Source organism: Carcharhinus amblyrhynchos, chromosome 8, assembly GCF_965287045.1.
Source record: "Carcharhinus amblyrhynchos chromosome 8, sCarAmb.v2.hapA, whole genome shotgun sequence".
Lineage (NCBI taxonomy): Eukaryota > Metazoa > Chordata > Chondrichthyes > Carcharhiniformes > Carcharhinidae > Carcharhinus > Carcharhinus amblyrhynchos.
In genome coordinates this window covers 13,745,415-13,771,717 of record NC_137331.1, presented here as the reverse complement: position 1 = coordinate 13,771,717, position 26,303 = coordinate 13,745,415, and the positions used below count along the sequence as shown (strand labels likewise).

The following is a 26,303-nucleotide window of genomic DNA, read 5'->3' as shown; positions in this document are numbered from 1 at the left end:
CTACAAAATAAATTATTTGGTAAGAACTGAAACACACAGCAAAAATGGGGACAAGAGATAGTTGCATGTCTTTCTGAAGAGAGGAACAATTGACATAGAAGTTGATTCAGTGACACTGATCTATGAAAAAGGAAAGATTTTATTTGGCTACTTGCCTTTTCCTGAGCCTGCTTGCATTTTTATGGTGTTAAATACAGGTATGACAAGTAAGATAAGATAAAAACCCTCACCAACTAGAATTGCTAACTGCAACAAAACATATTCCTGGAGCCTTGCTCACATGACTTTCCCCCACACTCCAGCCATTCATTGGCCAATATATCCATCCTTGTGACAAACTGCCTTCCTACACCAACTGGAAAACCAAACACGTTGGATGGCGCTTGCCTGTTTCAACATTTTTATATCTGACAAACAGAAATATTCAAAGAAAATTACATTAAAAAAATCCAAGGGTTAGACTTCACTTTCACCCCTCCGCACCCCGCCCCCCCCACCCCCTGCCACCCTCACACACACACACACACACACACACACCTCTTCTCATCTTTGTGATGGTAGAGGTGGCTCGCCACTGGCTAGCAGCGGGATCTTCCTGTCACTGCAACATCAATGTCTTTTTCTACAGCTTGCACTCTCTGCCGTGGGGGTTTGCTACTGGTGGGACTAGGAGATCCTGCTGGCAGGAAAGGCCGAAACATTTCGGCTTAGATTTTTCACTGCTGCAATGCTTCTTCTCTGGGATTGGTTGACCACCTTCAACTCCTGGAGTCTCCGAGCCAATCATGGAGGGTTGGCAAGCCGAATAGCCACTCACTGCTGAGCTTCAGGCCAAAATAAAGACATTTCGATTCAAGCCGCTCATTGCATCTTGCCACGAGTGTGCGCAAGATAAAATTTAGCAGAAAAAGAGAGGAGTTTGCCAGCTTAATGTTATGCCACAAATTGCTGTGTATGGGCGGCACGGTGGCACAGTGGTTAGCACTGCTGCTTCACAGCTCCAGGGTCCTGGGTTCGATTCCCGGCTCGGGTCACTGGCTGTGTGGAGTTTGCACATTCTCCTTGTGTCTGCGTGGGTTTCCTCCGGATGCTCCGGTTTCCTCCCACAGTCCAAAGATGTGCAGGTTAGGTTGATTGGCCATGATAAGAAATTGTCCCTTAGTGTCTAGGGATGTGTAGATTAGAGGGATTAGTGGGTATGATATGTTGGGATGTAGGGCCTGGGTGGGACTGTGTTTGGTGCAGACTCGATGGGCCAAAGGGCCTCTTTCTGCACTGTAGAGTTCTATGATCTGTGTTGGCGCAATGTGTTCAATGCTGTGTCAATGTGCACCCATGTTCTGAAATGTATTAAATGTATCAGTGATTCCTGGTAACATCTAAGAACACCAAAAAGCCCAATGAATTTCTCTGAAAATTGAAGGAACAGAATTGGGGAAGCTGCTAACAGTAAGAGCATTAAGAGCCAATTTTACAATATTACCACGTTGGCTGGGGAACCCCGTCCCCTGGAGAAGTGGACTAGAAAATCACAAGTGCATTCTCTAGAATTTCCTACCTGTTCACAACATCAGGAAATTCTAATACAGTGCAGCACAGAAGATGATTCGGTGAATCAGGTCGATGCCATCTCTTTCACAGAGAGCTCCATCTAGACACACCACCCTGTTCTTTTCCTATATCCCTGCAATTTTTTGTTCTGATTGCCATGCCCTTTTGAAGGCTATAATTGAATATTCTATCAGACAGTGCATTCTAAATTCTAACTACTGGAGGAGTATAAAAGGTTTTTCTCATGTTGTCGCTGCTTCTTTTTAATGAATGGAAAATGGGGGTGTGTTTTGTCAATAACAGTTCTCAGTGAGATGGGCTCTGTGCCAGCATTTGGAAGACTGACCACTCCAAATGAGACAAGAATGGTCTGAGATTTAAGAGAGTACAACTTGGAGGATTTCCTGCAATGTTCCAAACTTTGCTGGTTTCAGATTTACTATTTATGAAGAAGTAAGCTATAACTCATGTCTATTCTCTGGGCAAACTGCCATATGTAAAGTACAAATTTATTAAATTTTGGAGAAAGAGCAGAAAATTTACTCTGATGACTAGTTTTGCTGAAATTTCCATATCTGACGAGAGAGCGCAATGCTTATGGTTGTTTTTTTAATGCACCATTTAAATTAAGCATTCACCCTGTGTTTGTAAAACAGGAGCATTGGGGTTGTTTAACACGCATGACACTAAGTTAAGTGGGTTCATGGCTCAGTGAATTGGTAGCACTTCCCTTGTTGACTAACACTCCAGGTAAATTTCCTCTGCTGTGCTTTAATGAATGTTAGCACTGATGTTTTGACAGGGAATGTGGCAAAAAGGACAATTTTGGGCATCGTAGCATCAGTCGGGAACTACAGCCAATTGAAGCACGTGGGCCAACATGATTTTTTGTTTGCTTGAATTAATGGTCAGAAAATCACGAACAATATTATGTTCTTATGTTCTTAATATGTGGCTGAGGTGGTGGTACACATTGCTGTGGAGGATGAGATTACCTGACAGCGATGTAAGATCAGAAAATGATTCCTGTGCCTGGGACTAATCAATCTTCTTCTGGGCACTAGGCTGCCTCATGTCTATTGAAGGAGAGTCATAGGCTGCATATGCACAATTTACCGAGATACATTTCCAAAAGGTGCAATGGCTCACATCATCATCCCTTCAATTTACTTTAAAATCACGGGGATGAGATTACTCCAGTTTAAAACTCAGGAGGGGTTACTTTGTAGAAAGGGTGAAAAGGCTTTAAGTGAGTGCTCTGCTAGGATCTGCATGTTTAAAAAATTCTGGTTTTAGCTTGGGGTTTTAGGGCTAATTGATGTTCATGGAACTACCAACATGGAGAATTGCATACTCGATACTCTTGCATCAATCAAGCATGTGTAATGAAAGCCATGTGCAAGCACTGACTAATGGACTGACATCATTTCAAAGGAAAACATCAACATGTGCCAACGCAGGACATGAAGGCCCAGAAGTGTCTCAGTAGCTCAAAGCTCATATAGATATTCATGACAGAATCTCTGTCAGAGAAGCTTGAGAGTTGCCTGTGTACAGCGAAAATGGACACTCGTTGTACTGAGGATGAGCAGGTGACCTTCAAGGTCCACCGCTCCAGAGACCTTTGGCTATAGCCCTCATAAGCATCAAGATTGGGTCAATGAAAACAAGGAGACAATCCACAAATTACTGGAGGAGAAACATCCCCTCCAAGTTTTACATCAATAACAAATCACTATCCAAGGGCTATCCAAGCAATCCATGGCTTGCCAGGTGCTTTCAAGCTTCCACACAATCTCTCAGGTATCCAACCACATCAATAGAACACCACTGCTTCAGTGGTTGTACTTGGGTCACCAACCTTAGGTTTGCTTCAGAGGTCCACTTTAAAATTGGTTAACACCGTTATCTCAGAGCTCTTTCTCTGCCTTTTACTTGATTTCTTCTAAACAGGAACTTGTCCACTTTTTACTTGTTTCTTTAAGTCTTCCTGCAACATACTTTTTTTAATTCTCTCATTTCCAGAACTGTCTGTTCTTTAACTTCTGGGACTTGCTTTTTTTGCTCTTTCTCTCTCTCTGCTTCTCTCTCCAGCTATATAGTTCCAACTACCTTGGGTCCAGTTTACAATTAAACTCCAAAAGTCTTTCGAACCTGAAGGTGGTGGTCCCTCGTTGCTAAGCAATGGTCTAATCTTTTCTCAAGCTCTGTTTGATTTTGACATCATAATCTTACTAAGCACAATGCAGGCACAGGCTGAAATTAAACCAAAACCCCCATTCATGCAAACACCTGTGTTTAACATTAATCTAACATTTTAACCCTTTCTTACACAAATAGAACATAGAACATAGAACATTACAGCGCAGAACAGGCCCTTCGGCCCACGATGTTGCGCCGACCAGTTTTTTAAAAAAAAACACTGACCCACTAATCTAAACCAATCCCTTTTCGTCCATAAACCTATCCACAGATAAACTTCATAAACTTCATACACAAATAAACTCACCTTAATCTGTAGAAGAGTATATGGACTCAAAATGTTAACCCTGTTTCTTGCTCCACAGATTCTGCCAGACCTGCTGAGTTTATCCAGCTTTTTGTTTTTTTGTTTCAGATTTCCAGCACCCAGGGTATTTTGCTTTTGCCTAAATCTGTACTTTGCTTCTAATATTCAAAATACAAATACAGATTATTTAACATCACCTCTGTTTCCTGGCATCTTCCTTCAGCCAAATCAGTAGCTGAATAGACATATCGAGGTAGTGGCAAGAGACTCTGATTTTGAACTTCCTGGTCTCTCTGGATGGCAGTGTTCCTATGCCATTCCCTACAACTCCACCAGTGCCTGTGCAGTTGCCAAGATTGATCAAGTCCATGGGGAGATGGTTAAGTCTGAGGGACACAGCAGTCACTGTGAATCTGAAGATCTGTTCCCACATCTCTCCTTCCTTTCCATCTCTCTAGCACTGGCGCCACTCTTCCTGGCCTTATCTCCTTCAGATCAAGGAGGGCTTCTTGTAAAATCAACAGGACCAAGCACTCCCTTTCTCCCGGTGACTCCCATAAGATCGTCAATCAGGTACAGTAGCACAACACTGACTTTCTGCCAATGAAGTCCTCAGAATATTTCTGGAATAAATGTTGAGAGTGTGTGGGTGAAGTCTGAACCAGTGGCCCAGAAAGCCTCCCAATAAGGTATCAAAATTCTCCTTCAAATACATGGGAGTCAGTCAAACCTAATCAACAATTGAGCAGTAAGAGTTGAGCATGGCTTTAAATAGTGCTGGCAATCCTCACCAAAAACCTCTTTATTCCTGTCACAATTAATATAGGTTGGTAATTATAGAGCCAACCACCAAAATGTCATGCAGACTCATGAACTGTAGGAGCTAACCGAATTGACAATCCAAGGCTTCATCACCTTCAGGGTGGCCGTTTGTAGCATGCCAGCAAACACTTTCACTAAAATGGCGTTTTGTATAAAAATTATGCCAATTCGGCACTGCAGCTCAAAACCACATCTTGGCCATCTGAGAGACTCTTTAATGTCTAAACCAACAATCCTACAGCAGCGAAAATAACCTCCAGGATGCCCTGGGTAAAATTAACAAAATGATTTTCATCGTTCATGTTTACAACAATGATCCAATCTTGGCATTAATTATCTTCTGATGGAAATATGTTGAAACAATGATGGATGAACATTATGATGGATTCAGTGTAAGTCCATTCCATTAAAGGGAAAAAGTGTTTGACAGATGGCAAATGCACAAGATAATTACATTAATCACTTTGAAAGGTATTGTTCATACTTATTTATGATGTAATCACAAAAATGGCAGTAAAGTGTTCAAATGCTCTCCTTTAAAAGATTTTCAACACCAAGATAATGTAGCCAAGCTAAACTGGTTTTCATCTCTTAAATAGCAAATTGATTTGCTTGTGAGGAGTCAACCTTGGAAAAACTTTGTACATACAGTCCGTAATTTTCTTCTAACAAGATACGTGGCAGTGTAACTCCCAGAGCCAGATATAAATCATTAATGTGCTATGCAGGAATAATTTTCCAGCTTTGTGTTTCTGGATGGTAACCTCATCAACTACAAACATGGACAAGAATGTTTACCATGGGCATGATTTTCTGATCATTAATTCAAACGCATGGAAATCTGGCACAGAATCGCTTACGTTGTGACAAATACTTCCAGCGGTTTTCCGACTGTCAACTGTCAATCCGTGTCAAGAAGAGTGAAAAATGTTTGGAAACTATATTTGGATGTTGGAATGGAATTTGGAGGTTAAAAGCTGGAGCTTGTTGCAAGATGAGAGTCCAACCAAAATTCTAATACTCAAGACAAATGCAGGAGTTTTTTCCCAACCTGAGTGGTATTTTAAGATGCATAAATGCAAATACAGAAGAGGAGAAATTCAGTTATGCAGAGAAATGAGAGCAACCAGATTGTTTTTATTTCTGCAACTGCCAAATTCAACTGCTGGGTGGCAGTGGCCCTGCTTCCCAGACCCAGGTAAGTCCCTAGGTGAGGAGGCAATTGAAATCTTGGGGGAGCGGGAAGCTCCAAAGGCCACTGGACTTTAATTGGGAGCTGACCAAATTCAGAAGAGGGCTTTTGCACTCATCCACTTATCTGAATGAGTGCAGCACCAAAAATACTCAAGAAACTCAACACCATCCAGGACAAAGCAGCCTGTTTGTTTGGAACCCCTTCCACTAACATTCACTATCTCCTGCGCCAACTAACAATGCGTGTCCTTTCTATAACATACACTGCCTGAGCTCACCAAGGCTCCTTAGACAGCACTTTCTAAACCCACAACCACAACCATCTGGAAGGACAAGGGTAGCAGACACATGTGAACACCATATCCTGGGAGTTCCCATCCAGGTCATTCACCGTCCTGACTTGGAAATATATCATTGTTTCTTCCCGGTCACTGGGTCAAAATCCTTGCTCTCTACTCCATTTACAGCACCTATGTCACAGAGCCTGGCAGCTCAGCATCATCTTCTCAAGGGCAATTAGGGATGGGCAATGAATGTTGGTCTAGTTAGCCACATTTTGCAAATGAATCAAGGAAGGCCCAACCTAACCCGAGTTGGAAGACGAGAAGATGTTGGAAAAACAGAGGAAACAGAGGCAGCAAAATGAACAACTTTATCTGTAATATATTTTATGCATTTTCATATCTCAAGGTTTCAAATGTCACTGGTACATTCAGCCTTAGCCACCGCCAGAACATTTTACACGATAAATATAGTCTTTTACCCTTCTGAGAGTTCTTTGGAAAGCTTCCTTCAGGCACAGCTTCCGAATTGCAGGCCCTCATGGGGGTCAGTGTTACTGGCCTTCACAGCCAACATCTGGCACACTTACCGTTTTTCGCTGTGGCTTACTCAACAGATTTACAAGACATCCTCGATGTGCCAAATGATTTATAATGAGTAGGTTATCATGCTGCACACTCCTCTGACAGACAGATGTGTGTGCCTGTATTGTGTTTCACCTTCCATTGCCGTACTGTGAAATGGGCCTCTTGGGAGATGGCCCAGAATGTTGGGCTCAGCCAATTCCTGTCTCGGTTCCAAGTTTTGATTTATTTATTCAGATATATTTTATTTATCAGCTTTTTCCATCACCTTTAACTTCAGCACCAGACAGAATTATTCATGGCAAAATTATGTAGATTGATTGGAACCAACTGCAAATAATATGTTTGCATTCATTTCACTTCCACACAAACCTCTTGGCTGATTAATGAGTAAACAGAATTTTGCATGGAACAGACTGGATGAACTCACCAACTCCAAAGGATATCTCTACTTTTAGCCAGCCAAACAGAGCAACACAAATCAAAGTCACTGTGCTATAAGAATTGTATTTTTTTTTTGTTTGTTATTCTACGCTAAATTCTCTCCTTGGGTCCTCGACTGCTCCATTGTCTTTCTGCTGACTGAGGTTCCAGTTCTTTTTCAATGTTGTTCGATGGCCAGGCAGCAGGAGGGCTTGAACAGTGAGCCAGTGGGCCAACCACAATGACTCACCTCTCTCCCTCGAAGCTGGAAAGCTCCAAACGACATCAGAACTTGATGCCGTGGCTGTGGCATTCTGTGTTTAATTATGTGAGTCTGTTTACTATTGATGTTGACGACATCTGATTGATTTTAAACCCACACTTAACCAGAGAAAAGTAAATAAATGGTAGAAAGAGCTAGAAGTCAGAGTTGAAGCATAGAGTGCACAATTTAAAGCATTATATAGAATCAACGAATCCTACTGTGCAGAAAGAGGCCCTTCGGCCCATCGAGTCTGCACCGAACACAATCCCACCCAGGCCCTACCCCCATATCTCTACATATTATACCCACTAATCCCTCTAACCTACACATCCCTGGACTCTAAGGGGCAATTTCTTAGCATGGCCAATCAACCTAACCCGCACGTCTTTGGACGGTGGGAGGAAACCGGAGTACCCGGAGGAAACCCACACAGACACGAGGAGAATGTGCAAACTCCACACAGATAGTGACCCGAGCTGGGAATCGAAGCCAGGACCCTGGAGTTGTGAAGCAGCAGCGCTAACCACTGTGTTACCGTCCTGCCCAAAATACACAAAAATATAAACCAGTGTCACCTCTGCCAAGATGTAGAGTGGCACAGTAGCACAATGGTTAACTTTGCTGCTTCACAGCATCAGGGGCCCGGGTTCGATTCTCAGTTTGGGTCACTGTCTGTATGGAGTCTGTTCATTCTCCCCGTGTCTGCGTGGGTTTCCTCGGGTACTCCGGTTTCCTCCCATGTTCTGAAAGACGTGCTGGTTAGGTGCATTGACCCGAACAGGTGCTGGACTGTGTCGACTAGGGGAATTTCACAGTGTTAATGTAGACCTTACTTGTGACTAATAAATAAACTTTCATTTGAGACATAAAATTTACAACACTGGCTCTGACTGGAAACTTGTGGGGAATGGTGGGAGTGTATCAACGGCCCATCACCCTGTGTGGCAGAAAACGTTAATATGTCAACTGCATCTCTTCAACTTAAATAAAACATTAGGAATCATATTTGTTACAGGTTTTACTCTGATAATTGCAGAGAACTTCAGCTTGTTCGACTAAGTGTGGGTTAACTGGTTAATGAAGTCGAAAGCTCAAGTCAACTGGAAGCTCAGAGTTTTATCCTTTCGTAAGTGCTAGGAAACAAACTGGAATAAAAGGTGTTGGATAATTAGAGTCGATTTCATTAAGGAACAAAGCTGAATCACAGCTAATTCTCTGAGATGGGAATGGCCAATATGTAGGTCATTTAAAATACTTTTTTTCTTTTTTAGCTTAAAGTGAGGTCTGTTCATCAAAAATACTTTCCACAATGGATGGCACAGTGGCAAAGTGGTTAACACGGCTGTCTCACAACACCAGGGACCTGGGTTCAATTCTGGCCTCGAGAATGTGGAGTTTGCACATTCTCACCGTATCTGCATGGGTTTCTTCCAGGTGCTCCAGTTTCCTCCCACAGCCCGAAGATGTGCAGGTTAGGTTGACTGGTCACACTAAATTGTCCAGTAGTGTCAGGGGGATTAGCTGTGTAAATACATGGGGTTACGGGGATTGGGCCTGGGTAGGATTGTTGTCCTGCAGGCTCAATGGTGGCTTTAATCCACGGTGAGCTTGATTTTTCACTGTTATACAATACTATATAATACTGCTGTTACAGCCACCATACACGGTTGTGGATCCTTGCAGGATCTCTTGTCCATCAATAATTGACTTGAAGGAAGGATCAATGATTAGGCTCAAAGACCAGATGGAGTTTATCAGGTGCACTTCAAACAGTGCTGTGTCAAAAGCAGTCATTCACATATTACACTGTGAAAGCTCCACATGTCGAGATGCTACGCATACTCCAACAAAGCAGGCTTGTGTGCTGCAAGGGAAATATTGGTCCTCCAGATGATAGAGATTGTGGTTCCGATAGAGCTAAGGTTTCTAATAGCCTTACATGTTGCAGTTGTCCTGAAGTCAGAAAGCAGATACTGGCGGAGGATGGATAGTGTGGAAGGATAATTATAGGAGTTGTTCAAACTGTGGCCTCACCCTGCACAGTTTGCATTAGTTGCAGTGTTGTTCGTGCATACAATCATATACATATATAAGGGTTTGAATAGGCACAGGGTGGAATCTTTGCTGGCTCACTGGCAGCTGCTAACATATATGTGAAGGAAGACAGTTGTGAGGAACTTCTCAATGTGTCAGTGTGGGTGACTGTGAGATTCCCCAGAGATCTCCTGCTAGGCCCTGTAGAGAGCCGTTGTATAAAAGTTCAGAGCTACCGTGACATTGAGAGTCACTGGCAGGCCATGAGGATTGGAAGACTGTGGTTTAAGATGCTTTGGATCTTGGCACATATGTTGATGATCAATTCGCAGTTTAGCCTGAACCACCTTCACTGGTTCCCAGATCAACCTCTGCAGTCAGTAGATCCTCACCTCAGGGGAAAATCTGATTTTCCACCTTCTTCTCCCTTGTGTGTGCTGCATTGCACAAATGTCTAGCCTGCTCCCTTCTCTCTGGCCTCACATCGGTCATGCTCATGAGCCTCTACGGCACAAATGTGCCATCTCCATTTTGAGGCTTCTTCATCATGATGTACACAGCTCCCTTCTTTGACAAACTCTCCCTTCTGCTACCTCAATCATGAGGGGCAAATATATCTGCACTTCCAAGGCCCCGCCTTCCAATCATACACTTGTGGTTGAATCCGTTGAAGTTCTGTGACATTTGAAACTTTTTAAAGCTCCCCAAAAGGGTACCAGACCTTTCAAAAGAACTTGGGTAAGTTTAGGCCTTCTCCTGAAAAGTGTTAAGAGCAGAAGTCATATCCCAGAAACCTGGGTGACAAAAATTCGATCCACCTTTAAATGTGAATTGCCCATAGAACAAAGAACAAAGAACAGGAAACAGGCCCTTCGGCCCTCCAAGCCTGCGCCGCTCATTGGTCCAACTAGACCATTCTTTTATATCCCTCCATTCCCAGTCTGCTCATGTGACTATCCAGATTAAGTCTTAAACGATCCCAGCGCATTCCAGGCCCCCACCACCCTCTGTGTAAAATACGTCCCTCTGATATCTGAGATAAACCTCACCCCCCTTCACCTTGAACCTGTGACTCCTCGTGTTTGTCACCCCTGACCTGGAAAAAGCTTCCCACTGTTCACCCTATCTATACCCTTCATAATTTTATACACCTCTATTAGGTCTCCCCTCATTCTCCGTCTTTCCGGGGAGAACAACCCCAGTTTACCCAATCTCTCCTCATAGCGGAGACCCTCCATACCAGGCAACATCCTGGTAAACCTTCTCTGTACTCTCTCCAATGCCTCCACCTCCTCCTGTTAGTGCGGCGACCAGAACTGGACGCAGTATTCCAAATGTGGCCCAACCAATGTTCTATACAGCTGTAACATCAGATGCCAATTTTTATACTCTATGCCCCATCCACCTGACGAAGGGACTAACCCCGAAAGCTTGTGAGTCTATTATCAAATAAATCGGTTGGACTAAAACCTGGTGTTGTCAGACTTTTTACCATCCTATAAAGGCAAGCATGCCAAATGCCTTCTTCACCACCTTCTCCACCTGTGCTGCCACCTTCAAGGATGTGTGGACTTGCACACCCAGGTCCCTCTGTGCATCTGTACTTTTGATGGTTCTGCCATTTATTGTATAGCTCCCCGCTACATTAGTCCTACCAAAATGCATCACTTCGCATTTATCTGGATTAAATTCCATCTGCCATTTCTCCGCCCAATTTTCCAGCCTATCTATATCCTGCTGTAGTATGTCTGAAGTATGATCTGCCCTTTTTCCAACCCTGCCCCTGTAGAAAATGCTTGGGTGCTGGGATTGGGATTGCTGAAATTGAGACTCCAGCGTCATTTTGCTAAGGCAAGGAGCCCTTGCATCATTACAAAAATTCAGACCTAAAGGTCGTGAAACTGTCAAATGAACTGAAATACTCTTAACTCTGCTGGATTATTTGGAATAACATAAGACATTTCTGCAACATGTACAGCTCCATTTAATATTCTCAAGACAGGATGAATGTTTAATTTTTTTTTCCACAGAAGCAAGTTGGGAACCTTAACACCCATCTGCTATTGCAGACCTTCCTAGTAGTAAGCCACATCACTGGTGCGAGCCACCTGGAACATCTGTGCCTTATCTTACTGCAGATTTGCTGCAGAGGAAGAGGAGGAAAGACAGAATAAATAAACATGATGGATATCAGAGGAAAGTAGATATCTTTGGGGCATAATGGTCAGTCCTGCTGCCCACAGAATGTAAACTGATTTCTTCATTCATCAATGCCTTTCCGATGTCCTTCTAAATTCTTCAAAGCAATAACAGGAGACAAGAGCTTAAACTGTTTTTGCACAGTGGTAATGAAATTCAGATGAAATTCACCACTGAGTACTTTACAATCATAGACTTTTCACTAAATCACTTTGGTGTGCATCAGATAGAGTTGGTATCAGAGGACGCAAAGCAATGAAGCATAAACAATGGCTAGCCTACATTCAATGTTAACGTTCAGCATTGGGGAAAGTGCGGATAACAGCACCAAACATTAATCTTGAACTTCAGTTCTATGTTATAAGAAGTCTACAGAAACCTGTTTAATTTTTAATTAATTGTCATATCTTCCTCCATAACATCGGCTCAAAACTGATTAATCAGCTACGAAATGTGACAGACACGACATACATGCGAGTTTTTTTCTCGTAATACATTGGGGAAAAGACTGAGGTAAGCTTTGATTTTGTTTTTCGAATTGTTGGAAGGCATAGGTAACATTAATACTAACAGAGAACTGGTCCATTTGCTGAGGATCAGAGGACACAAGCAAGGAATGAGAAGGTGAATGCCAGTCGCCTGATGCCTCCTCTGCCACGGGTAAAACTGTAATGAGTAGGCACCTCAAATGTAGCTGCTGGAATGTCAGCAGTTTCATGACACCCCCACCTGCTCTCCCGCTCCCAGCGGGAAGGCTGTGTAAAGCACATGCCTAGGAAATTCTGACATATATCTGATTTGTGAACCCCATGAACTAATACAATATTGTACAATACAATACCCATACAATATTGTATCCAATTAGCTAGTTCTTCCTGGATCTCGTGATATAACCTTATGACCAGTCTACCATGTGGTACCATGTACAGTCCACCACGTGTGGGCTCTGTACTAAGCATTATTCTGAATTATTTTCAGAAAATTGGTTACAGAGAACAAATGTAACTCACTGTGCTAGTGCTACATGAAACAATTCCTCGAAAGGAAACAGATGCCTGGTGGTTTTAAAGATAACCACAGATTGAGATGAATAAATCTTTACTGTTCAATTAGAGCCGAGGTGGGAGCATCGTCTGTGGAATGCAATCTGTCAGCTTCGAGTCATAGCGATATATAGCATGGAAACAGGTCTTTCGGCCGAACACATCCATGCTAACTAGGTTTCTTAAACTAAATTAGTCCCATTTACCTGCATTTGGATCCCTCTAAACCTTTGTTGTCCATGTACTTGTCCAAGTGTATTTTAAATTTATAATTGTACTTGCCTCTACCACCTCCTGTGGCAGCTCATTCCATATCCGCACCATGCACTGTATGAAATCTTTGCCCCCCTTAAACCTATGCCCTCTAGTTTTGGACCTCCTACCCTCGGGAAAAGACCTTGGCTATTCACCTATGCCCCTCATGATTTTATAAACCTCTATACGCTCCTGGGAAAAAAGTCCCAGCTTATCCAGCCTCTCTTTATAATTAAAATCTTCCTGTTCCGGTAACATCCTTGTAAATCATTTTGCACCCTTTCCGATCTAATAATATCCTTCATATAGCAGGGTGACCAGAATTGTATGTAGTACTCCAAATGTGGCCTTACTGATGTCTTGTACAGTTGTAACATAATGTCCCAACCCCTGTACTCAACACTGACTGATGAAGGCAAATGTGCCAAAAGCCTTCTTCACCACCCTGTCTACCTGCGATGTCACTTTCAAGGAACTATGTACCTGCACCCCTATGTCTCTGGTCAACAACAATCCCCAGGGCCCGTCCATTAACTGTTTAAACCCTGCGCTGGTTTGTCTTCCAAAATGCAATGCCGTGCGCTTATCTGAATGAAATTACATCTGCCATTCCTCGGTTCAATGGCCCAGTTGATCACGATCACGTTGTAATCATAGATAACCCTCTTCACTTTCTATTACATCACGAATTTTGGTGTCATCTGCAAACTTACTAACCATGCCTCCTATATTCTCATCCAAATCGCTTATGTAAATGACAAACAACAGTGGACACAGCACTGATCCCTACACACACCGCTGGTCACAGGCCTCCCAAACAAAACAAGCCTCTACCACCACCCTCTGCCTCCTCCTGGCAAGCCAATATTATATCCAATTAGCTAGTTCTCCCTGGATCTCGTGATATAATTTTATGACCAGTCTACCATGTGGTGCCATGTTGAAGGCCTTGCTAAAGTCCATGTACATAACATCTACCACACAGTCCTCATCTGTATTATTAGTCACCACTTCAAAAAAACTCTTATCAAATTTCTAAGACACAATTTCCCACACATAAAGCCATGCTGACTATCCCTAATCAGTCCTTGCCTTTCCATCTACATGTGGATCCTTTTATGTGATTTATTGTCACATATATTAGTACACAGTGAAAAGTATTGTTTCTTGTGCTATACAGACAAAGCACACTGTACAGAGAGAAGGAAAGAAGAAGGTACAGAAAGTAGTGCTAATGTCATAGATATGGTGTAGAGAGAGGTCAACATAATATGAGGTTGGTCCATTCAAATGTCTGATGGCAGTAGGGAGGAAGCTGTTCTTGAGTTGGTTGGCATGTGAACTCAGACTTTCGTATCTTTTTCCGACAGAAGAAGATGGAAGAAAGTATGCCTGGGGTGCATAGGGTTCTTAATTATGTTGGCTGCTTTTCCAGGGCAGCAGGAAGTGTAGACAGAGTCAATGGATGGGAGGCTGGTTTGTATGATGGACTGGGCTTCATTCATGATCCTTTGTAGTTTTTTGTGGTCCTGGACAGAGCAGGAGCCATATCAAGCTGTGATACAACCAGGAAGAATGTTTTCTATGGTGCATCTGTAAAAATTGGTGAGTCGTAATGGACATGTCAAATTTCCTTAGCCTCCTGAGAAAGTAGAAGAATTTGTGGGCTTTCTTATCTATAGCATCAGCATAGAGGGACCAGGACAGGTTGTTGGTGATCTGGGCACCTAGAAACTTGAAACTCTTGACCATTTCCACTTCTGATGTAGACAGGGGCATGTCCTTCACTGCACTTCTGAAAGTCAATGATTATCTCCTTCATTTTTATGAGATTGAGGGAAAGATTATTGTTGGACACCAGTTCATCAGATTCTCTATCTCTTTTCTGAACTTTGTCTCAACATTGTTTAAGATCCGACCCAGTGATGTCATCAGCAAACTTGAAAAACGGGTTGGAGGGGAATTTGGCCACACGGTCACAGGTGTGTAAGCAGTTTGGTAAGGGACTGCGGACACAGCCTTGTGGAGCACCGGTGTTGAGGAGGATCATAGAGGAGGTGTTGTTGCCTATCCTGACTGATTGCAGTCTGTGGATTAGGATGTTTAGGATCCAGTCACAGAGGGAGGACGCAAGCCTTAGGCCACAGAGTTTGGAGGTGAGTTTTGTAGGAATAATGGTGCTGATGGCTGAGCTGCAATCCATAAATGAGACTCTGACATAAATGTCTTTGTTGTCCAGGTGTCTGCTGTGGACCTGTTGTAACAAAAGGCAAACTAGTGGATCCAGGCAATCTGGGAGGTCAGAATTGATCCGTGCTGTGACTAACCTTTCAAAGCACTTCATAATGATGGATGTCAGAGTCTCCGGATAGTAGTCATTAACGCAATTAATGGTGGGTAAGTTATTGAAGGGGATTTTGGAAGACTGCCCTACAACCAAAGGGCTTCGCAATCCACCAAATGGGCATATAGCGGCCTCCAGCAAGGTTAGGCAGGTGGGGGTCTGCCTTTTAATTAATAATTAATAACGGCACAATACTTACCTCCCTCCAGTCTTCCGGCATTCATTGTGACTGTTGATGATACAAGTATCACCTCTCAGGTCCCCACAATTTCTTCCCCAACTTCCCACAATGTCTGGGGGCACACTCAGATCAGGTCCTGGAGATTTATCTACCATTATGCGTTTTAAGACCTCCAGCACCTCCTCTTCCATAATGTGGACGCTTTTCAAGACTTCCCCAAGTTCTCTAGCTTCCATGTCTTTCTCCACAGTAAATACTGATGAGAAATATTCATTTAGGATCTCACCCACCTTCTGTGGCTCTGCATGTAGACAATCTCATTGATCTTTAAGTGGCCCTATTCTCTCCCTAGTTACTCTTTTTCCCGTAATATACTTATAGAATCTCTTTGGATTCTCCTTTAACTTATCTGCCAAAGCTATCCCAAGTCCCCTTTTTGCCCTCCTGATTTTCCTTTTAGGTATATTTTTCACCCCCAAGTACACCTCCAGGGATCCATTTGACCCTAGCTCACCCCAAATGTTTACCTGACTGCCTTCGGTGGGAGGCAGAACCATCACAGATCACCTCTCTCAGTCTCTTAGATCTGGTTATTTACCAGTGTCTTCTGGTCAGGAAATATGTGATAAACTGTTGCCTTTATTTCTTTTGCCACAGGACTTCACACACCAGGGGCTGAATTGTATGCTATGGGCAAAAACTCCATCTAACCCAAAAACTGGAGTGAGTCTACTCGACATGGTGGAACCGTCCTGCAGCCATTTACTTAATGACAGTTGAGCTGTTGATTGGATTAAGACGGGCAGGCCTCCCATCACCAACAAGGAAGACACCCCACCTCCAAAGCTGCTAGCCAATCAAAAGACTAGCAGTTCTCTGTTCCAGCATTGCCACTGGGAGTGCACTGTGATAGAGCTCGGGCTAGGGGACGTAAGCCTAAAGTCTCTCTGGGGCCAGACTAGCACAGGGGGACTTGGGACGGAGGGGTGGCATGGTAGCACAGTGGTTCGCGCTGCTGCTTCACGGCTCCAGGGACCTGGGTTCGATTCCCGGCTCAGGTGGAGTTTGCACATTCTCCTCGTGTCCGCATGGGTTTCCTCCGGGTGCTCCAGTTTCCTCCCACAGTCCAAAGATGTGCAGGTCAGGTTGATTGGCCATGTTAAAAATTGCCCTTAGAGTCTGGAGATGTGTAGGTTAGAGGGATTAGTTGGTAAATATGTAGGGATATTGGGGTAGGGCCGAGGTGGGATTGTGATCAGTGCAGACTCGATGGGCCGAATGGCCTCTTTCTGTACTGTAGGGTTTCTATGAAAGCTCCTTTGAGAGTCGATGTAGGGCGTAGATTGTATGTTGTAGGGACCCTCCAATTTTCACAGGCAGCCTGAACAGAATGTACCCAACCCCTGCCACACCTGCCCACCTCATGGGTTGGACACTTGGTGCCATCTTCCCCTGCCATGTGTAAAATCCTATAGGCAGTGGGGTTAATTGGGGCCACTTAAGGGCCTGAATTGGGCAAGTTGCCCAACATTTCCTTTGCCGCTAGTAAAATTGCAACAAGGGTGGGTAGGCACCTGAAATGGTGCTGCTGGCATGTCATCTGATTTGTGATACCCAGTGCCAGCCATCCTGCCTTTGAGGGGGCCATAAAGTTCTGGTCCAAGAATACGTTATATCTGACTCGCAACTCCATCAGTTGTGGTTCCCCGTACTGTGCATGTTTCTGAACTCTCAGAGTGTGTTCCTGTGCACTAGAAGTATTGAAGGCAAATTGAATCCCATGAATGATGCAGGGCTTCTTGAAAGTTGCAGATTTTAATAGGCAAATCAGCGTCTTCATATTTGAATAGGTTGTTAAAGGGACACTGTACACTTTTCAGGAAACTTGGACAGAATCAAACAGCATACTAAAATAATCTAGAAATAGTTCTTTGGCAAAACAAAGAGTCCTCGGTATCGACACAATGCCAATCATTTGCAAATGCACATGGACAGCAAAGAAAATTTAACACAATCCAGGTCTGGAAAGGATAAGTTATCTTCATCCCAGCAATTTACAAAGTGTTAGAGTAACTCTGCGATTGCTTTATATTTATTAAATGGTGCTACCTACACCTGACAATCAAGTTTTAAAACTGATATGAACAATTTATTCAAAGGCAGAGGAGACAACGGTAGAATTGACAGCACTGTGTACTCACCACGGCCTCCTGGATAAGAAATATGTCAGCTCCATTCGTATAAAGTCTGCTAGGAATCATAATTTGCACAGCGAGTTCTGGTGCGCTGCTTGGGCCCATGTTTATAACCTTTAATTCAATAATAAAGGGGAAGAAAGGCTGTTATTAGCCCTGCTTGATACAAATTGTTCTGTTAAAAGCCTCAGCAAATGCCCCACCCGTACCATAACATTTTCTGTTCTAATAACACAATAGCTCTCTTTTTAATACAAAACTCTATAAAAGAACATAGGATGATCCTGCAATTCAGGATGATTGAAGGGGTCATGCTCTGCAGCCCTTATTTTCAGAGCTGTAGCATGAACATTGCTGGAAACACCAGCCCAATTGTATGTCCCTATCTGTTTCATGGTGGCATTCTTCTACAAGACTCACAGTGGGAACCTTTGCAGAGATGGTTACGCATTTCCTTGTTTACCCTTCATATAATCATCACAAGTTGAAAACTCTATATGCAGAATAAAGGCAGTGCAAAGAAGTGGCAAAGTCAGACTTGATGGCAACTTCCCTTCAATTCTAATTATGGAAAAGCTAAGTAAATATTTAAACACAATTTGATTTATTTATTGCTGTGTAATGTCACTGGCTTTTGCACAAGTCCATTTCAATCTCACTTCAGGAAGAGTTCTGAAGGAGTTCATTCTGACCAGTATTTCATCTTGCACTCGTCAGGATAATTGGCAAAAATATTAAATGTAAACATTTTGCAGACAAAAGGAACATGAACACATTATAAATGTTTCAACTAAACAAAATAGGCAATGGTCAGGAGAAGCATGATTTCTCTGGGATTTCCCAGAGCAATGCGTTGAGCAATCAGAGTCAACCTGCTTAGTTTGAACTTAAACAAAGTCAACCGTCACTCATTAATTAAATAGTTGCACCCTCCGCGGCAATGCCACTACCAATTGGAGTTCACCTGCCAATCGATCAGCATTCTCTTCTCATGAGGTATAAATTGTTGTTTCCTTTTACATTTGCTATTCTAGCAAATTGTCTGTTGAGTGCAAGACAAAAAGCTTCAGCAATATGTATAACGCAAACTGGAAAATCCCAGTTGATCGAAATACTTTTAAACTGCTGGTTATTGCAGCAGGGTTCTTTATGGTCACTTTAGGACAAACACATTGAAAATGACTTGTTAAGTTCTTTTCCCTCCTATATTGTTCACACCACATCAATCTAAGTCTGAACACCATTGCAAAATCAAAAATGGGTGCAGAGGAAAAGAGGTGAAACCCATTAACATTTTGTTAGCTCAGTATAAGTTCAGAATATGCTTCAGTTCAGAAGGGAAAACTTGCCGACTTTATAATGTTACCATTAAACAACAAAGTGCACAAGCGTACAGCCTGTTCAAGTGTTTTGTAAGTGCCAAATTTCAAAAATAGCATCAGCGTAAAATAAAACCACAGTAAAATGTTCTCTTGCCATTTCTAGGGATACAACTATTTGTACAAGTTCCAGGTCCAGGAAGATACTAGACTATAACCCCTCCCCTGTTGTCATACTTTCCCCATTATGGGAAGGAGCATGATCAAAATGAGATAAATAAAAGCTGCCAATGGGGCCAAGCAGGCAGAAAGTTGGGTTGGAATGTGTTTTTGAGCACTAGCTGCATTTTCCCAAAGGGGTTGTTTATGTTGAAAGGAATGCCTGAAGAAGAAAGCTGTATGTCCCCAGCCAAGAATTTACACTATTCCAGAGGTACAAAGGGGGACTGAGTCTAATTAAAATAATGCTGAATGCTCTGAATGTTCAGGGCTTGGCAGGGGAGAGAGAAAATTCGAGAGTCCTATTTAGTCAGTCAATCAGGACAAATGGCAGGTCCACAAAAGCATGTGTGTTTTCAAGGATCAAAGCTATTCTTTTATACGTGCATGCGGTAATTGAAATAAACATATATTGCTTCAAAGCAGGATCCCTCTAGCCTTCAGAGTACTGAACATCTTGATTCCAGGATTGGAAACTGTTCTATAAATAGGTGCACCGGATTACTACAGAGTAGACCTAGGTGCACAGTACTGGTATGGTAGCACAGTGGTTAGCACTGCTGCTTCACAGCTCCAGGGTCCTGGCTTTGATTCCTGGCTCGGGTCACTGTCTGTGTGGAGTTTGCACATTCTCCTCGTGCCTGCGTGGGTTTCCTCCCACAGTCCAAAGATGTGCGGGTTAGGTTGATTGGCCACACTAAGAAATTGCCCCTTAGTGTCCAGGGATGCATAGGTTAGAGGGATTAGGGGTAGAATATGTAGGGATATGGGGGTAGAGCCTGGATGGGATTGTGTTCGGTGCAGACTCGATGGGCCGAAGGGCCTCTTTCTGCACTGCAGGGTTCTATGAATCATATAGATCCTTGCTTTAGAACTACCATTTTCTGAACCTTGTAAGTTTGAACTGAAAAGGTTTCCAGCAGAGAAGGCTACCATTCGGTCTATCAAGCCAGTGCCAGTTCTTATCATTTAAGTGATTCCACTGCTCAACTTTCTCTGCTTCCACTGGGAATCTAAAAGAGGCAAATAATCTTCACATTGACCACTCCCTGTGACAAAACATTCTGTGTTCATAACAATTCTCCACATAAAGAAATTTCTACAATCCTCATCCAGGTAGGAAAAAACGAGGGGACATAGCTTTAAATTGAGGGGTGGTAATTATAGGACGGATGTCAGAGGTAGGTTCTTTACTCAGAGGGTAGTAAGGCGTGGAATGCCCTGCCTGCAGCAGTTGTGGACTCGCCAACTTTAAAGGCATTCAAATGGTCAGTGGATAGGCATGTGGATAATATTGGAATAGTTTAGGTTAGAGGGTCATTAGATTGGTTCCACTGATTGGTGCAACATCGAGGGCCGAAGGGCCTGCACTGCGCTGTAATGTTCTATGTATCTTGATTCCATCTGTTCGCTGACACCAGAAAAAATAGTGCTCCCTATTTTAAAAGAGGGGTGGGAGGGGAAGAGTGGATATGGTGATTTTCAACTCAAACATGCAGAAAACCCAGGAAAATCAAAAGAGTGGAGCATTTGTATAACTTTTTTTGGAGACTTGCCCAAATCCAGCAGGTCCAATACCACAATGGGAGGCAGAAGCAAGGCATCAGTGGTGGGACACCATTGTCAACTGTGGGGTCAAACCTGGCAGTCATTATGAGGTGAGGAAGGACAGAGGGAAGACCAAGACAACGGAGGCATAAGATTTCCTCGAGGGGCCGAGAGAAATCCTGCTGACCCACGAGACAAGCTAAAACAAAACTTTAAAGGTTGCTGTGCCACTTCTGATTCACGATCCACCACTCGGCAGGCTTGGCCTATTGGAAAAGGCAACATTATCACTCCACTGAGATGTCTAACAAAAATGTCACATCAGGTCCCCAGTGACACTGATGGATCTGATTTGTGTAGTATGAAGGATCCCACAACTGCCTTTGAGGGACGTGTTTGCCATCTCAAAAGAGCAAGTCAACCTTGGGGCACAACTAGAAGGCGAATGGATCGAAAGGATATAAGAACATAAGAAATAGGAGCAGGAGTAGGTCATCTAGCCCTTCGAGCCTGCCCCGCCATTCAATAAGATCATGGCTGATCTGTCGTGTCTCAGTTCCACATTCCCGCCCTCTCCCCATAACCCTTAATCCCCTTGCCTATCAAAAACCTATCAAACCGCGTCTTAAAAATATTTAGCGAGGCAGCCTCCACCACTTCAACGGGCAGAGAATTCCAGAGATTCACCACCCTTTGAGTGAAGAAGTTCCTCCTCAACTCCGTTCTAAACCGCCCTCCCTTTATCTTGAGGCTGTGCCCCCTAGTCCTACTGTCCTTTCTGAGCGGGAAGAGTCTCTCCACCTCTATCCTATACATCCCATTCATCAGCTTATATGTCTCAATGAGATCTCCCCTCATTCTTCTAAACTCTAACGAGTACAAGCCTAGTTTATTCAGCCTCTCCTCATAGCTCAACCCCCTCAACTCTGGTATCAGCCTAGTAAACCTTCTCTGCACTCCCTCCAAGGCCAAAATATCCTTGCTTAAGTGCGGCGACCAAAACTGCACACAGTACTCCAGCTGTGGCCTCACCAATGCCCTATACAGCTGCAGCAAGACCTCCCTACTTTTATATTCAATCCCCCTCGCTATGAAGGCCAGCATCCCATTCGCCTTCCTGACCACCTGCTGCACCTGCAAGCTGGGTTTTTGCGACTCATGCACAAGGACCCCGAGGTCCCTCTGCACCGTCACCTGCTGCAGTTCTTCACCACGTAAGTAATAGTCCTTCCTACCATTATTCCTACCAAAGTGGACCACCTCGCACTTGCCAACATTAAATTCCATTTGCCAGTTCCTAGCCCATTCGCCCAGCCTATCTAGATCCTTCTGCTGACTCTCCACACCCTCCGCGCAATTTGCCTATCGTACATTTGCATGAGGTTCTCTCAACTCCTTCCCTCACTGGCTTAATTTCCACTGGGGGGGAAAACTCCTTAAAATGATAACTTTTCTAACAAATCTCCTCTTAGTCTTCGCTCTAATGGACACTCTCCTGGCATCTTTAGTCTTGCATCATTCTAATGGGTTTGCAGTATTATAAGATAGGGGGGGGTGCAGTTTAGATCAGAGTTGAGGAGGAACTTCTTCACTCAAAGGGTGGTGAATCTCTGGAATTCTCTGCCCGTTGAAGTGGTGGAGGCTACCTCGCTGAATATATTTAAGCCACGGGTAGATAGGTTTCTGACAGACAAGGGAATTAAGGATTATGGGGAGAAAGCGGGAAAGTGGAACTGATCCACTTCAGATCAGCCATGATCTTATTGAATGGCGGGGCAGGCTCGAAGGGCTAGATGGCCTACTCCTGCTCCTATTTCTTATGTTCTTATTCATACAACCCTTCTTTAAACCTAGAGTACAATTTATGATTGAAGGCTGCTAAGCACAGCCCTTTGTAGCCCAGCTCCATAGAAAGGTAGTCATCCAATCAGAGTCCAACACAATCCAATAAATCAGGAGCACTCTAAATTGTATGCAGTGAGCTCTACACTGCGATTCTGTGATCCACTCTCCTGGAGTAAAAACTCAAATATTAACAATTGCCCAAAATAGATAATACTCTGAGAGTTGCAAATTGAAACACAAAATAAAACAGTATGCATTTGACCTCCCTCAGTACATTGGAACATACAGATCAGGAGGTGGCCTTTCAGTCCCCTGAGCCTTCACTTATATTCAATAAGATCACAGCTGATGGATTGTGGTCTCAACTCCACATTCCACCTACCACGGTAACCTTTGACTCTCATTAGCCACTAGGAGAGTCTACCACTACTTTGAAAATATTTATTGACCCTGCTTCCACTACTCTCTGAGGAAGACAATTTAAAAGGTTTATGCCCCTTGAGGGGTATTCACAGACATCTTCAACCTCTCTTTACAACAATCTGAGGTCCTGATCTGCTTCAAGAAGACAACCATCATTCCGGAACCTAAGAAAAACCAAGCAGCCTGTAGAGCCGGTAGCTCTAACGTCCATCATTATGAAGAGGGTGGTTGTAGAGGTTTGTTTTTCAAACTGGAGACCTCTGACCAGCAGCGTGTCTCAGGGATCGGTGCTGGTCCACTGGTATTTGTCATTTATATTAATGAGTTGGATGAGAATATAGAAGGCATGGTTAGTAAGTTTGCAATCACATTAAAATTGGTGGCATAGTAGACAGTGAAGAAGGTTATCTTGGATTGCAATGGGCCAGTGGGCTGGTGAATGGCAGATGGAGTTTAATTTAGATAAATGCGAGCTGATGTATTTTGGTAGATTGAACCAGGGCCAGACTTAGTTAATGGTAGGACGTTGTGGAGAGATACAGAACAAAGAGATCTAAGGGTACAGGTTCATAGCTCCTTGAAAGTGGAGTCACAGGCAGACAGAGTGGTGAAGAAAGCATTCAGCACGCTTGGTTTCATTGGTCAGAAAATTGAATACAGGTGTCAGGACACCTTGTTGAAGTTGTATAAAATATTGGTAAAACCACACTTGGAATACTGTGGACAGTTCTGGTCACCCTATTATAGAAAGGATATTATTAAACTAGAAAGAGCGCGGAAAAGATTTACTAGGATGCTACCGGGACTTGATGGTTTGAGTTATAAGGAGGGGCTGGATAAAGTGGAACGTTTTTCTCTCGAGCGTAGAAATCTGAGGGGTGATCTTCTAGATGTCTATAAAACAATGAGGGCACAGATCAGCTAGATAGTCTTTTCCCAAAGGTCGGGGAGTCTAAAACTAGAGGGCATAGCTTTAAGGTGAGAGGGGAGAGATACAAAATTGTACAGAGGGGCAATTTTTTTCACACAGAGGGTGGTGAGTGTCTGGAATAAGTTGCCAGAGGTAGTAGTAGAGACGGGTACAATTTTGTCTTTTAAAAAGCACTTAGACAGTTACATGGGTAAGACGGGGACAGAGGGAATTGGGCAAAATGTGGGCAATTGGGCTTAGGGATTTTAAAAAAAGGGCAGTAGGGTCAAGTTGGGCTGAAGGGCCTGTTCCCATGCTGTAAACCTCTACGCCTATCTCCCTAGCACTGCAGTCAACCCCGGAACACCTAGATAACAAAGAAACTTATGTCAGACACCTATTTATTAACTACAGCACAGCCTTCAACAGCATTATTCACACAAAACGCATCTCCAAACTCTGTGGCCTGGGCCTGAGCACATCCCCTTGTGACTAGATCCTGAACTTCTTATCTCACAGACCACAATCAGTAAGGTTAGGCAACAACATCTCCATCAGAATCATCCTCAACATCAGTGCCCCACAAAGCTGTGTTCTCAGCACCCTACTATACTCTTAATACACCTATGACTGTGTGACTAAATTCTCCTCCAACTCGATTCTTTAAGTTTGCTGAATACACAACTGTAGCGGGTCGGATCTCAAAAAATGATGAGATGGAGTACAGGGATGAGATAGAGAATCTGGTGAACTAGCGCAGCAACAATAATCTCTCCATCAATATCAGCAAACCAAAGCAAATTGTCATCAACTTTAGGAAGCATAAAGGAGAACATGCCTTGTCTACGTCAACGGGGACAAAGTAGAAAGAGTCGAAAGCTTCAAGATTTTACGTGTCCAGGTCATCAACAACGTGTCCTGGTTCCCCCCCATGCCAACAATATAGTTCAGAAAGCCCACCAACGCCTCTATTTTCTCAGAAGACTAAGAAAATTTGGCATGTGAGCTACGACTCTCACCAACTTTTACAGATGGACCACAGAAAGCATTCTTTCTGGTTGTATCACAGCTTGGTATGGCTCGTCCTCTGCCCAAGATCGCAAGGAACTACAAAAGGTCGTGAATGTAGCCCAATCCATCACACAAACCAGCCTCCCATCCATTGACCCTGTCTACACTTCCCGCTGCCATGGCAAAGCAACCAACATAATTAAGGACCACACCACCCCGCACATTCTCTCTTCCACCTTCTTCCGTCGCAAAAAAAATACAAAAGTCTGAGGTCAAGTACCAACCCGATTCAAGAACAGTTTGTTCCCTGCTGCCATCAGACTTCTGGATGGACCTATCTTAATTAAATTCATCTTTTTCTATACCCTAGCTATGACTGTAACATTACACTCTGCACTGTCTTGCTTCCTTCTCTATGAATGGTAAGCTTTGTATAGTGTGCAAGAAATAATATTTTTCACTGTATGCTAATACATGTGACAATAATAAATTAAATCAAATCAACCCTCTGAGAGAAATATTTTTCCTGTCTTAATTGGGAGACCCCTTATTTTTAAACTGTGTTCCCTCGTCTCTCCCACAATGAGAATCATCCTCTCAGCATCCACTCCGCCAAAACCCCTCAGGATTTTGCGTGGTTCAATACGATCACCTCTCAACTTTCCAAATTCTAATACATACAAGTCCAACCTGCCCAACCTTTCCTCATAAGATAACACCTCCACCCCATCTCAGGTATCTGTCAAGTAACAAGAACAGTGTGAAGTGTACAGTGCCTGGCTCTCCTCATGGTGTTTTACAATCTGTTCACAAGCAATAAAACTCACTCGTACAATAATAATGTTTTTTTTCCTTTTCATTCACAGGTTTTAAGTCGGTCCGCCTTGTGTCCAACGAGGGGCATACACACGATGGGTCGTACTGGGGCTGCTCTTGGTTGTTCGAGATTGGCCTAGTGCTTCATGTCGTTAGTGTGTGCCTAAACTGGACAAGATACTGGGCAAGACGACAGCTCAGTGAATATCGCTGATTGCTGTGCAGACACATGGATTTGGGCCGGTGTCTGTGGGAGTTTGCTCATTCTCCCCGTGCTTGCGTGGGTTTTCTCCGGGTGCTCCGGTTTCCTCCCGCACCCCAAAGATGTGCT

At 43.5% G+C, this 26,303-nt stretch overlaps 1 protein-coding gene across 2 annotated transcripts in view; it reads right to left on the bottom strand.

Annotated features, from left to right (window-relative positions):
• The window catches only part of itga9 (integrin, alpha 9), a 424,393-nt gene that overhangs the window by 59,080 nt on the left and 339,010 nt on the right, over window positions 1–26,303 (bottom strand). For both annotated transcript variants that reach the window (XM_080193712.1, XM_080193713.1), the window contains one exon: window positions 17,888–17,995. In XM_080193712.1, the coding sequence (XP_080049838.1) occupies window positions 17,888–17,995 (108 nt within the window). The remainder of the gene's footprint in view (window positions 1–17,887; window positions 17,996–26,303) is intronic.